Source organism: Octodon degus, unplaced genomic scaffold, assembly GCF_000260255.1.
Source record: "Octodon degus isolate 3935 unplaced genomic scaffold, OctDeg1.0 scaffold00079, whole genome shotgun sequence".
Classification (NCBI taxonomy): Eukaryota; Metazoa; Chordata; class Mammalia; order Rodentia; family Octodontidae; genus Octodon; species Octodon degus.
Genome location: NW_004524655.1, coordinates 6334260 through 6349315, shown reverse-complemented (window position 1 = coordinate 6349315; position 15056 = coordinate 6334260). Strand labels below are relative to the sequence as shown.

Here is a 15056-nt window from a genome sequence, read left to right as displayed (position 1 = left end):
TATCTTGGCTTCCCCACTGCTGGCATTACAGGTGTGTCCCACCACACCCATCCAGGTCTGTTTTATGGTAAGTTCGTTTTTCAGGAAAAAAAAAAAATGTAGGTGTGTAATCATTTTGTGGGATGGAGGATGGCTTTATAGTACCGAACGTTGGTCAGACCTTAACAGAAAGTTTGTTGTCTGCTCTGAATACAGTAGGTACCTAGAAACAAATGTAGGTACAGTATGTTTGGTAAAAACAACCCCACTCAAGTTAGTGGAATCAGCAACTAATAATGACAGTGCAGGTTTTGAAAGTGATCCAATACTTGTGCTTGTCAGATATATAAACAGGTTCACTTACATGCATTTGGTAGTCTTGCAGGGGGGCACAGGAACCCAATGTTTTGGCCAGGGTTTGCCAGATCAGTCTTTGGAAGACTCAAAAGACATGCTTGAGTATCTTTTTTTTTTTTTTTTTTTTTTCAGTTGACTGACAAAAGTGGAACCATTAGGGTTTACATTAAAATATCATTATTGTATTTCCATGTGCTCACAGGGTGCCTCCTTCCCAGGATAGCCACTCAGCTATGTTGGAAGGACTCTTGTTCACCCAGCTTTGGTAAAGAGATATTACCTGTTTGAAAACAAGAAAGCATGGTATGACTGAGCTGGTCACTTGATAGAAAACAAAAAGAAATATAGTTAATCTATTTTCTAATATGTAGATAGGATTGGAGGGAAAGACAATACTATTTGGGAGATAGTATAATACATGATCAACATGTATGTCTAGCTAAAGTAGTGGTAACGTTGGGCTCCAAGATGGTGGGATTACAAAATCAGGCATGTAGAGTTTAGCTTTGGTTTGCTGCATGCCTTCACATCCTTCAGCAAGAGCAGTGGTGGCAAACCTACAGCATGGGCACCACAGTGGGTTGTTTGTATTATTGAAATCTCTAAAGGGTTTGCCACCTCACTAAACAAGAGCTTTTCTTTAACTGGTTAGTCCTGATGAGTTCCTAGAAGAGCTAACTCCTGGGTTGGTGTTTTATTATGGAGACTGCTCTTGACTTGGAAGCTGGCACTTGGAAGTAGTCTACTGAGTGCTTAGGTTTGTCTCATTCCTAAATGTCTAGGGATGCTGTCACAATAGCACATGCCTAATCCCAGCACTCAGGAAGCTGAGGCAGAAAATTCTCAGGTCTGGGCTACATAATGAATTCAAAGCTCGTCTGATCTACATAGTGAAATCACCACCACCCACCCCCATTCCAAAAGATATTAAGATTAAGACAAAACAAAAACCCACCTAATGCCCAGGGAGTGAACAGCACTGACTAATCTCACCCATCTGCACAGGAGATAAAAACCATCTGTCTACCCAAGGTTCTGGATTTTACCAGTGGGCCAGAGTAGGTTTTTTTGTTTTTATTTTTAATTAGGGATAGTATTAATTAGAGATTGAACCCAGGGCCTTTGCAGTGAGATATGCCCAGATCCCTTTTAAATTTTTTAAAACTTAAGACAGGGTCTAGCTAAGGTGCCAAGAATGCGCATGAAGATCTTCCTGCTTCAGCCTCTCAGAGTGATGGAATTCTAGATGTGTGCCACTATGTCCCACTTCAAGAGTTCTTGTGATGCTTTAAAAATTTTACAGTGAAGGCGTCGGGGAGATGGCTCAGTGGAATAAGCTCTTGCCTGGCAAGTGCAGGGGCCTGAATTCAAAACCCAGTTCTGCCAAAAAAATTTTTTTTTTTTTACAGTGAAGTTAAAGATAGGAGTGTCCATACCAAGTACTACACCAAAGTCTCTGGTTTTATTTGGTTTGTCAGTTTGTGTCCCCAGCCCTACCCAATAAGAATTGACCCCAGAGCCTTTGCATTGAGCTACCTCCCCAGCACTCCCTTTACAAAAAAAAAAGTTAGGACAGCTTCCTATTACGTTGACTAGGGTGGGCTCTAACTAGGTAATCTTCCTGCCTCAGTTCCTGAGGTTGCTAGAAACCAGGTATGTTCTCATTTGGCTTATATATGTTGTTTGTCTTAAGTTTATCTTGGGGCTGGGGATATAACTTAGTGGCATAAATACTTGCCTTGCAAGCACAAGATCAATCCCTGGTACCAAAAAAAAAAAAAAATCACTTAAAAAATTTTGTCATTTTTTTGGTCTGTTTTGAACAGGATTTTACTGTGCAGTTCATGCTAGCTTAACTCACTTTGTAGCCCAGGCTGGCCTTCAACTCTCTGTGATCCTTCTCCCTCAGCCTTCCAAGTTCTGGGACTACAGGCATGGCCTTGGTTTTTTTAAAATATGAATTGGTGCCCAACACTTAACACTGAGAAATAGCATACAAAGTGTCAAGTGTCTAGACTCTAATGCCAGCTTTTTTTTTTTGTCTGAGGATCCTGCTATGTGGTTTAGGTTGGCCTTGAACTTACTATGTAGTCCAGGCTGCTCTTGAATTCACAGGGATACTTGTGCCTCAGCCTTCTGAGCTGGGATTGCAGGTGTGCATTATCATACCCAGCTCTAATGTCATCTTACTTATTTTTGTACCACAAATCAAACTTAGGACGTTGTGCCTGCCAGACAGGTATTTGTATCACTGTATATCCTTGCAGTCTAATGCTGTGTTTTTTAATTTTTTCATTAAAAATTATTTGGTACAGGATTTCACTATGTAGCTTGGAGTCATAGTGATCCTCCTGTCTCAGCCTCCCCAGCACTGGGATTTCAGGTGTGCACCACCACACCCAGCTTCAGTGCCTGGCTGGCATGGTGCGCTCAGAGGCCCAGATGGCATGCAGAACTGGGGATTCAACTCAGGTCCTTGTACTTGCCAGGCAGACACTTGGACTGCCGAGCTACCTCACCAGCTCCTAAAGCTGTCTTAATGCCACGATCTGTGCATTTTCTCTTTTTCAAGCTTCCTGCATAGCATATTTGTCCTCATAGTTCCTACTTCATTCCTTAGGTTGCCTTGTGAATATCTGAACTATTCTATTAAAACCATTCTGGGCAACACATACCTGGGGGAGCCACGAAATACTCCTCCACAACTTGACGGGAGTTTTGTAGTAGTTCTTCAGCACAGTTGCCTTCTGCTACATTGTCAGATCTCAAGTATAGACATCTACAAAACCCAGAAGTTCAATGTTACCTTCTCAGAGAAAAGAGCTTCTAGGGCCTGGTAGGGGAGGGCGCAGCATAGTCCTGAGTTGTGGTCGTAGCTCCAAGACAGGAGCAATGGCCAAGAGTAGACCAAATAACTGCCTATAGGTTGTAGTCTTCTGACAACTGAGGTAAGTGGTAATTTCTCAGGATTGACATAAATAACATATTTGGATGACAGTAGGAACAGGTTACATCTGGGTGGAGGTATGAAAAGGTAATTACCATACAGTTACGGTTTTTTTTCTGTTTGAGATGGTTTCACCATGCAGTTCAGGTTGGCCTTGAGCTCACTTTGTAGCCCAGGCTGGTCTCCAACTCACAACAATCCTTGCACCTCAGCCACTTGAGTGCTGGGATTACAGGGGTGCACCACCACACCCAGCCAGTTGTTAAATTTTAACAGAAGTAAGCACAACCTGCCAAGGCACTAGCCTAGCCTGAGTGAGAAGCATGAACTAAAAATAGGCGATGTCATTGTGAAAGTGCAAGAAATAGCTGGGCAGTGGACAGGAAATAAGACTTCCAGGAAGAAGCAGCAGTATGGATGTGAAGACGAAAGTTGAGCAGGTTTAGAGAAAAAAAAACAGGGAATGCAGATGGCTGCAGCATGGCCTGTTAGACAGAAGGCAGAGCTTGAGATCTAAGCAGAGGGGAGATGGCTCAGTGGAATAAACGCTTCCCTGGCAAGAGCAAGGGCCTGAGTTCAATTCCCAGTTCCGGGGGGGGGGGGGAGATCTAAGCAAAGAGGGAGGAGGAGTGGGAGGAGGAGGGTTGCTCAAGAGTGACTTGCCTAAGGATGTTGACTAAGTAGCTGTACTGTGACCTGAGCCCTTTCTGGTGCCTCTACGATGAATGCTGGTTTCACCACAGCCAGTTAGGTGGATCTTATAAGTGCTTGTTGTTGAGCAACATCTATCACAAACGGCTCAATCTCCAGCTGTTACCTGGGTCTAGTGACTTCAACAAAGTGTCAAGATAGCAAATAGGAACTTGGCACGTGGACATGAAACCTCACCCTTGTTTCAAAATAGAAAAGTGCCTGAACAGATGTGAGCCTGTTTCACAGAGTTGAACTTTAAAAAATGAGTAAAGAGCAATCAAGCTTTCTACTCTTGAGTGGGGCACAGACTAAAGCTAATTCTAGTGGGGTTGAGTCATGTTAAACATGGAGGAATGCGACAGGAACACCTGCATAAAGGCTATCTACTAGGGGCTACACTGTTAGCATAAGACTCTTGGGAAAAGAAAAGGAATCCTGGATCCCGGCCCAGAGCTAAGCGTAATAAATTGTGATAAAAGAACAGAGAACCAGAATCTATTCCAGGATCTCCCAGTCTTAACTGACTTAATAATCTTTCCAGACTTATCAAAAAGAGTTGCCCTTTGGGTGTTTATAACCAAGACATAGATATTTAATACAGGTGTGGTGGCACATGACTGCAATCCCAGCACTTGGGAGGCTGATGCAGGGATCCCAGGAGGCTAAAGCCAGCCTGTCAAAAAAACCAAAAAACACTATTCACTTAAGATAGCTTGGAAGGCAAAAAATAAAAATTTATCTGTAATTGTACCATTCAAAGATGATCCACAGACTTCTAGACTTTCTGCTGGACAGTGCAACAAAATGGCTAAAAGCTTAGACTTCCAAGTTAAAGCTAAAATGATTTTACAGTGTCAGTTACATATCCTTCATGTTTTAGTTTCCATACTTAGAGAATGATTAATTGGATTACTAAGATCAAATGTAACATTAAAAAATAAGATTTGAAAGGGCCAGTGAAATAACTCAGTGGATTAAAACGCTTGCAAGCAGGGGCTGAGTTCGATCCTGGGCCTTCTGTGCCGGCCCCACCCCTGGGGCGTGCTGAGACAGCAATTGAGATGGTGTGGTGTCTTGAGATTAGGGCACTTGTAATCCCAGCACTTGGGAGGCTGTGAACAGGTGGATCACTATGAGTCGAATCTAGTAGTGAGACCCTGAACACCCTGTATACCCTTCCCTAAAATACAAAAAAAAAAAGTGGGCCTGCATTTCTAAGAAGTGTGTTCAGTAATGCATGATTTTTTCTGAGTGCCTCAATACATCATTCACAGTATGTACATTTTGTCTGTTTGGTGAGATGCCCTCACTATGTAGTAGTTGGGGCACTATAGTCTGAGCTGCTCTCAAACTGGCAGTCCTGTCTCAGCCTCCACTTGCTGCAGCAATAGGTGTGTGCCACTACACGTTGTCCGACAGATTTCAATAACTTTTTTTTTTCTCATTTGGTATCCAGGTTTCCTATGACATTTCTAGAAGAGATTATTCCTTTAGATAAACACATATCCACTTAATTCCACTTTATAGTGGATTTACTCCTAGAAGGTCTCTATCTCCCTATTTTTTTTTTTTTTTTTTGGCGGGGGGAGAGTCTCACTGTGGTGTCCTCTTGGCCTTCAACTTATTATCTACCTGTTGGCCTCCCAAGTAACTGGGATTTTATGCCACCATTTCTGGCCTTACTTTCTTCATCACAGACTGTGAAACCTACAAAAAGACCTTTCGGTTAGCAAGTTGCTTAATTTTCCTTAGACTCATTTATACAACGTCAGAGGGTATTACAAGCTCTTTCAGTCAATTTTTTCTTATGGGTGTGTGTGCGTGTGTATGGATATGTGTGGTACTAGGGATTGAAACCAGGGTCTTCACACTGAACTGCATCCCCACTTCCACCCCTTATGAAACAGAATCTTGCCGTATTGCCCAGGCTGGGCCCAAACCTGGAATTCTTAGCTTTCCAGAGGGCATGGCTTACAAGATGCATCACATGCGTGGCAGAAAATACTGCTTATTAAAGGGCTGGTGAGATGGCTCAGTGGTCTAAAGCACCTACTTAGGACAAGCTTAGCAAAGCACAGGGACTGCGGTTCAATCCCCCAGCACCACATGCCAGCCAGCCCCGCTCCCTGGTGTGCTGAGCTGGCCACACACACAAATTTTTATTAAAAAGGCCAGCGAGATAACTGGGGGCCGGTGAGATAGCTCCGCGGACTAAAGCACCTGCTTAGGCAAACGCAATCTCTGGCACCAATTGCTATGCCTGGCCTGCCCCCAGGGTGGGCTGAGCTAGCCACAGTCCAGGCATAGTGGCACACACTTAGAATCCCAGCCCTGGGGAGGCTGAAAGCAAGAGGATCATCACAAATCTGAGCAATAGTGAGACCGTGTAACAAATAGATGAAAAAGTAAAATAGAAAGCATGAAGTGGCTGTGGCAGCATAGGGAAATGTATGCCGTGTCCTTGGTCTGGCTGACAGTTTGGCCACTGCCTTTCTGCTTGTTTCCTGGTATTCAGATGAGAGTAATAGTTTCTCTGGTGCCACTTTCATGTGCAAGCCTCTTCTCTCCTAATTTAGTTGGATGCAGACTGGGCGTGATGTTACACACCTATGATCCCAGCAACCTGGAAGGTTGAGGCAGGCAAATCCCAAGAGTTTGAATGCAGCCTGAATAAGTGCTTTAGTGAGATCCTGCCTCCAAAAACAGATGTATGTGTAGGTGCTGCTAGGAGTACAAAGGCCATGGATGGGTCCTAGGATTGCCCCCCACAAAAAAGTGGTATGGCAGAGGCTCTGAGGAACACAGTAAACATCCAGCACCAAAGTTTTTGGCTGCAGTCAGATGTTCTTCCCCTGATGCTCTTCCCAGTGGACTTCAGCTGCCATACCTAGAGTGGTGTTTGCAAACAGTCTGAGTTCCAAATCTTTTTGGGGGCCTAGAGATTGAAATCCGAGCCTTTGCACTGAACTATATCCCAGATTGCTGGGATGAAGGTGAGCACCAACACTCCAAACCAGTTCCATTCTAGGGCTGGCGAGATAGCTCAGCAGACTAAGCACCTGCTTAGGGAAGTACTGCTTAGGGACCAGGGACGTTCCATCCCCAGCACCACATATCACTGGTCTGGCCACACACCTGCCCTCAGCAATACACTGAGCCAGCCACCAACATCGGGCACAGTGGCTCATGCCTGTAATCCAGCACTGGGGAGGCTGAAAATAGGATCACTACGAGTCCAGGCTGTATAGTGAAACCCTGTACTAAACACATTAAAAAAAAAAAAGTTCCATTCTTTCCCCCTCCTTACCCCTCCCTTCTGTGTTCTTTCTGTCTTAAGTATAATTTCTGCGGATGGAACCCAACACCTTCACATGGAGTTACATTCCAGCCACCCCTTTTCATAAGAACTTTTTGATGGTGGTGGTGGTGGTGGTGGTGGTGGTGGTGGTGGTACTAGGAATTGAACTCGGGGACACTACCACTGACTTGTATCCCCAGCCCTTTTTGTTTTTTTATTTTGGGACAGGGTCTCGATAAATTGCTAAGAATGGCCAGGTACAGTGCTACACAGCTATAATTCCAGCACTTGGAGGGCTGAAGCAGGAAGATCTTTGCAAACTCAAGGCCATCTTGAGCTACATAGTTAAGGTTAGCCTGAACTATATAGTGAGACTATCTCAAAACAGGGCTGGGGAGATGGCTCAGTGGAATAAGCGCTTCCCTTGCAAGCACAAGGCCTGAGTTCAAGCCCCAGTTCCACCAAAAACAAACAGGAGGAAAAAAAAAAACCAAAACACCCCAACCTATAAGATTTCAAACTACTTCAAACAAAACAACAACCAAATGAACGAATGAATGAACATATTTGGGTATGTTGCCCAGGCTGGGCTCAGACTTGTGCTCTTCCTCTGGCTTCCCAAACTGCTAAAGTTATAGTTGTGTGCTATGATGCCTGGCTAAACTATAACTTACTTGCCTTCCATAGCTGTAGTTTGTAATAGATAATGCACATAAATTCTTAGTTCCTGACACACAACCACACCAATGCTTCTAGCTCGGATTAAATGATTTAAATGTTATTAATGTGCAGACAGAGTCCTACCAACTACTCAGGGCTAACCACCAAGTTCCATGGCATGTGTTATGTAGAAAAGGGCATAATATTAGGTAATATGTCAACAGATGGATGAACAGCTCTGCTGAATATTGTGAGCATACCACAGGTACCAAAAGAGAACCTCACTCGGCATAAAAGAATGAAGTTGGGCTTGATTTTACTGGCCTGTAATACCAGCACTCTAAGAGGCTAAGGCTGGAGATAATTTTTAATTTTTTTTTTATTTTTAAATTTTATAGGGGCCGGGAGATGGCTCAGTAGAATAAGCGCTTGCCTGGCAAGTGCAAGGGTCTGAGTTAAATCCCCGGTTCTGGAAAAAAAAAAAAAAAAATTATGTATTTGGTACAGGATCTCATTCTACAGCTTGGACTCATGGTAATCCACCTGTTTTCAGCCTCCCCAGTGCTGGGATTACAGGCGTGCACCAGTACGCCAAGACTCAGTTGCCCGGCTCAGCACGGCAGAGCCCTGCTGCATGTGGTACCAGGAATCAAACCCTGGTGCCTGTGCTTGCCTAAACAGGTGCTTAGTCCATTGAGCTGCCTCACCGGCACTTTTTTTTTTTCTCTAGGGGTTGGGGAGATAGCTCAGTAGGATAAGTGTTTTCCTGGCAAGCACAAGGGCCTGAGTTCAATCCCTAGTTCCACAAAAATAAATAAATAAATCTAAGGCTGGAGATCAGCTCAACCCCGGCCTGCGAAATTTAGTGATTTACCAAGACCCTATCTCAAAACATTAAAAAGGTCTAGGAAAGTAGCTCAGTGATACAGCCCTTCCCTAGGATGCAGGAAGCCAGGAGTTTATTCTCTAGTGCTGTGTAGAGACAAACAGAATGATGATTTCTTGAGAAGGTGGCATTTGATACCTGAAGAAGAAACTAAGAATGAGGACATTCAACTTGGTAGAATGAGTTGAGGACAAAGACTGAGAATTGTCACCACCACCGTGCCACTCCACTGGGATTGAACCTGGGGTTTTCTGCAGCTAGGCAAGTGCTTTATCCCTGAGATACATCTTGCCCATTAAAAAAAAAAAAAAAAAAAAATTGAGCCTTTGATTCTTGGGAGACCAGTAAGCCTTGTTTCAGACAGGCCTCACTGTGTAGTGCAGGCTGCCCTCATCTGTGATTCTGGTCTCAATCTCCCAAGTAGAAAGGATTACAGGGCCTGGAGCGATAGCTCAGTGGATTAAGTGCTTGCCTGACAAGTACAAAGTCCTGAGTTTAATCCCTGGGACCACCACCACCACCACCAACAACAACAACAAAAAAAAGGGGGGGGGATTACAGATGTATGCCACTGTGCCTGGAAAATCCTGGGAATTTGTTTTGTATGTTTAAGACAGGGTCTTGCTAGAGAGAGCAGGGTGGCCTTGAATTCATGTAGGTTCCTCAGTCTGGTCTCAAATTTGTAGCAGTTCTCCTGCATCAGCCTCCCAGAGTGCAGAGATTACAGGTATGTGCCACCCCACAAGGTAAATCCTAGGAATTTTAAGAAAAGAGCATAGAGACCTGGGCAGGTGCTAGGTTAGATCATGTCCTGCAGGCTGTGGTGAAGCTTTTACTTTTACTAAAATGCAGTGGTTGAAGGAGTTGGGTAGGAAGATGGCAACAGATTTCTGTTTTGAAGTGCTGCATAACTCCATGTAAATGGTTAATGTCTCTTGAGGATCAGGCTGCAAAGTAAAGATTTGAAGGAATCAAAGGCTGGATAGAGAAAAGAATAGTTTGAAGTGGGTTAAATTTCTAGGGTGTTTGCCAGGCATGGTGGTGCACACCTGTAATCCCAGCACTTGGGAGGCTGAGGCAGTATATTGTCGTGAGTTCAAGACCAGTCTGAACTACATAGCAAGACCCTGTCTCAAAAAAAAAAAAAAAAAAAAAAAAGCCGGGGAGGATGCAAGCAGGCGCAGATCCCAGGGGTTGGATCCCCAGGCCTGCTATGCCAGCCCCACCCCTGGGGCACGCGGAGACAGCAATTGAGACTGGGCGTGGTGGCTTGTGCCTGTAATCTCAGCTGAAAATAGGAGAATCACTACGAGTCTGATCTAGTAGTGAGACCCTGAAAACCCTGTAGACCCTTCCCTAAAATACAAAATAAATTTTTAAAAAATTAAAAGGGGGTGTTAAAAGACTTAAATTTCATAAGATTATGGTTACAGATCTTGCTCTCCATTGTTACTAATGTAAAATCTTTATAGTTAGAAGATATTTTAAAAATTACCTTCATGGAGAGCTAGGATAGGTAGTTCTTGGTTGTTCCTACTTTTGAATTAAATATCTAGTGATCTTTCTAAGAAGGCAGCTCTAGGAGCAAACATCTGCTGGCAGGAAGAGTTTCAAAGAAAAGAGAATTTTCTTCAAAATGTATTAAGATTTGGAAACAACCAGTAAAGGATTTTTCTGAGAGACCTGTGAGCCTTGAACTCAGGGCTTCTTGCAGCCAGACAAAGAAGTTGAGTTTGCCAGTGACCTACTCTTCTCTATTCTGCTACACTACATTATATTACCTATTTACTCTGTCCCATTAAGGCATCTGTGTTTGGGACCCATGGTCAAAGCTTCCAACTGTATTCCTACTTTAAAACATCATTTGGTAAGTTTCTTATATACCCTTTGAGGAAACAATGTATACACCAGAACATATACAAAAGAGTGCACATAAAGTACTGATAATAGTATTCTGACATTGTTTTATATTAAATATATCTTGGAAACCTGATATTAAATAAATCTTGTCCATCTCACGATGTCTGTTACTTATGTACTAATAGGACAAATACAAGCAAGTTGTTTCATTATTTTTAGCAACTTCCAGATCTCCCATTGTATGATGATGTATTTGCCATTTAAGTTGTTTCTGAGTTTGGTTTTGTTAATGGGTACTATAAATAGTTGTCCAAAAAACATTTGTGCTGTCTTTCTTCCCTTCCCCCTTATGGCGTTGGAATTTGAACCCTGGGCTTTCCAAGTGCTCTGCCTCTGAGCTATACCGTCACCCGCTTGGGCATAGAGCTTGTACTTTCAGTTCTCACAGTAGGGAACCTCTGGGTCACAAAATTATACACATTTTAAAAACGCATATTTTGGGGCTGGTGAGATGGCTCAGTGGTCTAAAGCACCTACTTACAACAAACTTAAAGCACAGGGACCGCGGTTCAATTCCCCAGCACCACATGCCAGCCAGCTCCGCCCCCTTGTGGAATGAGCTGGCCACACACACACACACACACACACACACACAAATAAAAATTTAAAAAAACACGCATATTTTAAGTTTTGAAGCAGGAATAATGTCACTAAGCAAGTCAGAAAATAAAGCTCATATTGTAAAGTAACAAACATGTAGATAAAAACATCAGGAAGACAAGAGTTAGTGACTGGTCAACAGATACAGAGATCTGAGATTCGCATGCAAAGATGTAGGTAGAATGCCACAGCTGTTTGGAAGCAAACTGCCCAAAAAAACTGCTTGACCAGTGTGAAGATCCTAGCAAAGGACCGAACTTGGCTTGTTGAGCACTTAAGAAAGCCAGGATGGCGGAGGGTAGAGAGGACAACGGCACCGGTGTGCCAGCGTCGGTATTGCCTTCAAGGCAATGACTGATTAGCAAGCAGTTTGAAGTCTACCTACTTACACTGGGAGGACTCGAATATTCTAAGCGGGAGTGGCAGGATTCACAGAAACGTGATGAAGCCGCTTAACCGCGGGTGACTGCGCAAATGTCTAATCTTGCTAAGGCTCTTTTCGCTCTCAGATAGAGTAGTCTTCACTTTAAATGTTCGCAAAGGCACCACAGCCTGTGAAGGCTGCGCGGGCGGAGCGGCGAGGTTTACCTGTCCTCCAGTACGGACTCCATGGGCTCCACTCCGTCCGTGTCCACCTCACGCAGGCGGTCGGCGAAAGCGATAGCTTTTTCCAGCCGCGCCACAGCTTCACGGCTGCCGAAGTCCACAAGCGCTAGACGTTCCAAGTGCTCGATCACCTCGACAGTGATGCGACCACTTCCCTGGGGAAAAGCAGGGAGCATGGGTCACGGGCAACGTCCGCTGCGCCACCCACCTAGACACCGCCGGCCTCTACCTGAAGATTCACCTTGGTGGAGAAGGCTTGACGCCCGCCAAGCCCACTCCGAAAAGCCAGCCACAGCGCCCGCGCAGACATTTCGTCCTTTCTGGGCCCTCGTAGTGCGCCTACGCAACGCCAAGCGACGCGTTTAAGTGTGATGACATCATAGTGCGCCTCTATTGCTCAGCCTTCGCCATGAATAGCGTTGGAGAGGCTTGCACGGATATGAAGCGCGAGTACGATCAGTGCTTCAATCGCTGGTTTGCCGAGAAGTTTCTCAAGGGGGACGGCTCCGGGGACCCGTGTACTGATCTCTTCAAGCGCTACCAGCAGTGTGTTCAGGTGAGCCGCCACCCGAGTCCTCCCTTCTCTATCTTCAGGCCCTGCGTTCTCTTGTGGTCCCTGCCACAAGAATCACACCTGGCAGGGATTGTGACACGGAGGATGGAGAAAGTCGTTAACGCGGCCAGTGGCAGCAGCGCTCTCCCCTGCCCTCACCATTGTGGCCGCCTAGGTGTGTCTCCGATTGACCAGGTTTATTTGTTGAGACAAGGTTTCGCTATGTAGCCCAACTGGCCCTGAGCGCGAGGGCATCCTGCCTCCGTCTCCCGAGTAGCGAGATTGCATGAGTGGGCGATAACGCCGGGTTTCAGAACTTTACTCTTTAAGGAGCACAGTAGAAAACTTTTGGTTCACTTATTTGTTGGTCGTCCTAAACTGTCAAAAGCCGTAGTTACTAACACTTGGAAATAGGAAATGGTTTGTGCAAGTTCATTGGATCGGGTTTTCTTGTATCTCAGCGGGGCACTTTCCCTTATGTATTGCTGGTTACTTTCTTAGTGGAGAATCTCCCAGGTTTGTTTTTTTTGTTGTTGTTGTTTTGTTTTGTTTTGTTTTAAATCTTTGGTACAGGGTCTCGCTACACAGCTCGGGTTTTTTTTTTTTTTTTTGTTTGTTTGTTTGTTTGTTTTGTTTTGTTTTGGGAACTGGGGATTGCCAGGGAAGCGCTTATTTTACTGAGCCACCTCCATCTCCCCGGCCCCGCAAATGTCATTCTGATACCGGGAATGTACACTATCCTCACATAATTTCATGAGGTAGTTGCTATCTTTACCTACCCCATTTACAGATGGGGATAGAATTTATTTATTTATTTTTTTGGCAGAACCGGGGATTGAACTCAGGCCCTTGTGCTTGCCAGGGAAGTGCTTATTCTACTGAGCCATCTCCCCAGTCCACAGATGGGGATAGTGAGGCTGGCATAAGACCACATATCCAATAAGTCCTGGAATCCAAATTTGAACCCACATTTGTCACTAAAATAAAGTGGTAAAAAATAAAATAAAATAAAATAAAATAAATGCTCCATTTTCCGACTGTCACTTACATTTTGCGTAGTACTAGGCATTGAACCCACTGCCTTTGCACTAAGCTACATCTCTAGCTTCCCACACCCTTTTGCGCCCCCTCCCCCCCAACTGGGGATTGAACTCAGGCCCTTGTGCTTGCCAGGGAAGCACTTACTCTACTGAGCCATCTCCCCGGCCCTCCTTTCACTCTTTTGAGACAGGGTCTTGCTGTGTAGGTTAGGCTGGCCTTGACTTCAAGGTGATCCTCCTGAGTCTCCCCATGCTGGAATTACAGGCACGTGCCACCATGCCCTTTCTCTTTTTTGGAGACAGAGTTAAGGGCCAAGGGATATAGCTCAGTGGCACAGCACCTGCTTCGCAATCATGAGGTTTGATTCCTAGTACCAAAAAAAAAAAAAAAAAGTTTCCACATGTAGCTCAGGTTGGCCTTGAATTTACAGTGATTCAGTGATCTTCCTGTGCCACCATGCCTTGGCACCCGCAAGTGTTCTTAATGAATTTGCAAGTCATCCTTGTGCAGGGGCCATGCTAATTGTCTATCATTCCAATTTTAGTATGTGTGCTGCCAAGGCAAGCCCTTTTTTTTCTTTCTTTTTGAGACAGAGTCTTGTTATGCAGCTGAGGCTGGCCTTGAACTTTGTAGCCCAGACTGGTCTCAAACTGACAATGATCTTCCTGGCTCAGCTTCCAGAGTACTGGATTACAGGCATACACCACCACACCCAGCCCCTTTTTCTCTTTTAATATCAGGAATCAAATTCAGAACCTTGTTCTTGCCAGGCAAGCACTTGTTGCAATGGGCTATATTCCTGGCCCTCCTGCCACTCTTTAAAAACTTCAAAAAAATGGGGGCCGCGGAGATGGCTCAGTGGAATAAGCGCTTCCCTGGCAAGTGGAAGGGCCTGAGTCTAATCCCCAGTTCCACAAACAAACACTTCAAAACAAACAAAAGAAAAAAACAGTTTACGTGTCTAAATTGCCCAAGTTAAGCTTGACCTTGCTGTCCTCCTGCTTCAGCCTCCCAGAGAAGTGGTATTATGAGCTACCACCTAGGCAGATGTCATGACAAAATTTTAATGGTTCCCTTATATCTCTTCTTTCAATATTTTTTTTTTTTTTTCGGAACCAGGGATTGAGCTCAGGCCCTTGGGATTGCCAGGCAAGCACTTATTCTACTAAGCCATCTCCCCAGCCCTTCTTCTTTCATTCTTTTATCTGGTCTTATCACTTTCTAATAATATTTCTGCTTATTAAAAAATGTCACTTTAGGGGCCGGGGAGATGGCTCAGTAGAATAAGCGCTTGCCTGACAAGTACAGGGTTTTGAGTTCAATTCCCAGTTCTAAAAAAAAAATGCCACTTTATACTGTAGTTCAATCTCATTTTACTTTTGTGCCATCACATTTTATGTTCTGTTGTTTTCTTTTCCCACCAGAAAGCAATAAAGGAGAAAGAGATTCCTATTGAAGGGCTGGAGTTCATGGGCCACAGCAAAGAAAAGCCCGAAAATTCTTCTTGACCTTAAAA

General features: G+C 44.4%; 2 protein-coding genes and 1 pseudogene across 3 annotated transcripts; 1 reads left to right on the top strand and 2 right to left on the bottom strand.

Annotated features, from left to right (window-relative positions):
• Nucleotides 1-284: 284 nt before the first annotated feature.
• Nucleotides 285-12286, bottom strand: Gatc (glutamyl-tRNA amidotransferase subunit C). 2 transcript variants are annotated; one of them, XM_023720954.1, is made up of 4 exons: nt 12188-12286; nt 11929-12101; nt 3012-3115; nt 285-616 (listed from the first exon to the last, which is right to left on the bottom strand). In XM_023720954.1, exons 1-4 carry the CDS (start codon nt 12254-12256, stop codon nt 564-566), a joined length of 399 nt encoding a protein of 132 aa, XP_023576722.1. In that variant the 5' UTR covers nt 12257-12286; the 3' UTR covers nt 285-563. The 2 variants fall into 2 exon arrangements, with proteins under 2 accessions (XP_023576722.1, XP_004636310.1); XM_004636253.2 differs by having other exon boundaries at nt 12176-12278.
• A 22-nt stretch (nt 12287-12308) lies between these two features.
• On the top strand, nt 12309-15048 carry Triap1 (TP53 regulated inhibitor of apoptosis 1). The gene is made up of 2 exons (XM_004636252.2): nt 12309-12502; nt 14965-15048. Exons 1-2 carry the CDS (start codon nt 12356-12358, stop codon nt 15046-15048), a joined length of 231 nt encoding a protein of 76 aa, XP_004636309.1. The 5' UTR covers nt 12309-12355.
• LOC111818113 lies at nt 14011-14108 on the bottom strand (annotated as a pseudogene).
• Nucleotides 15049-15056: the final 8 nt, after the last annotated feature.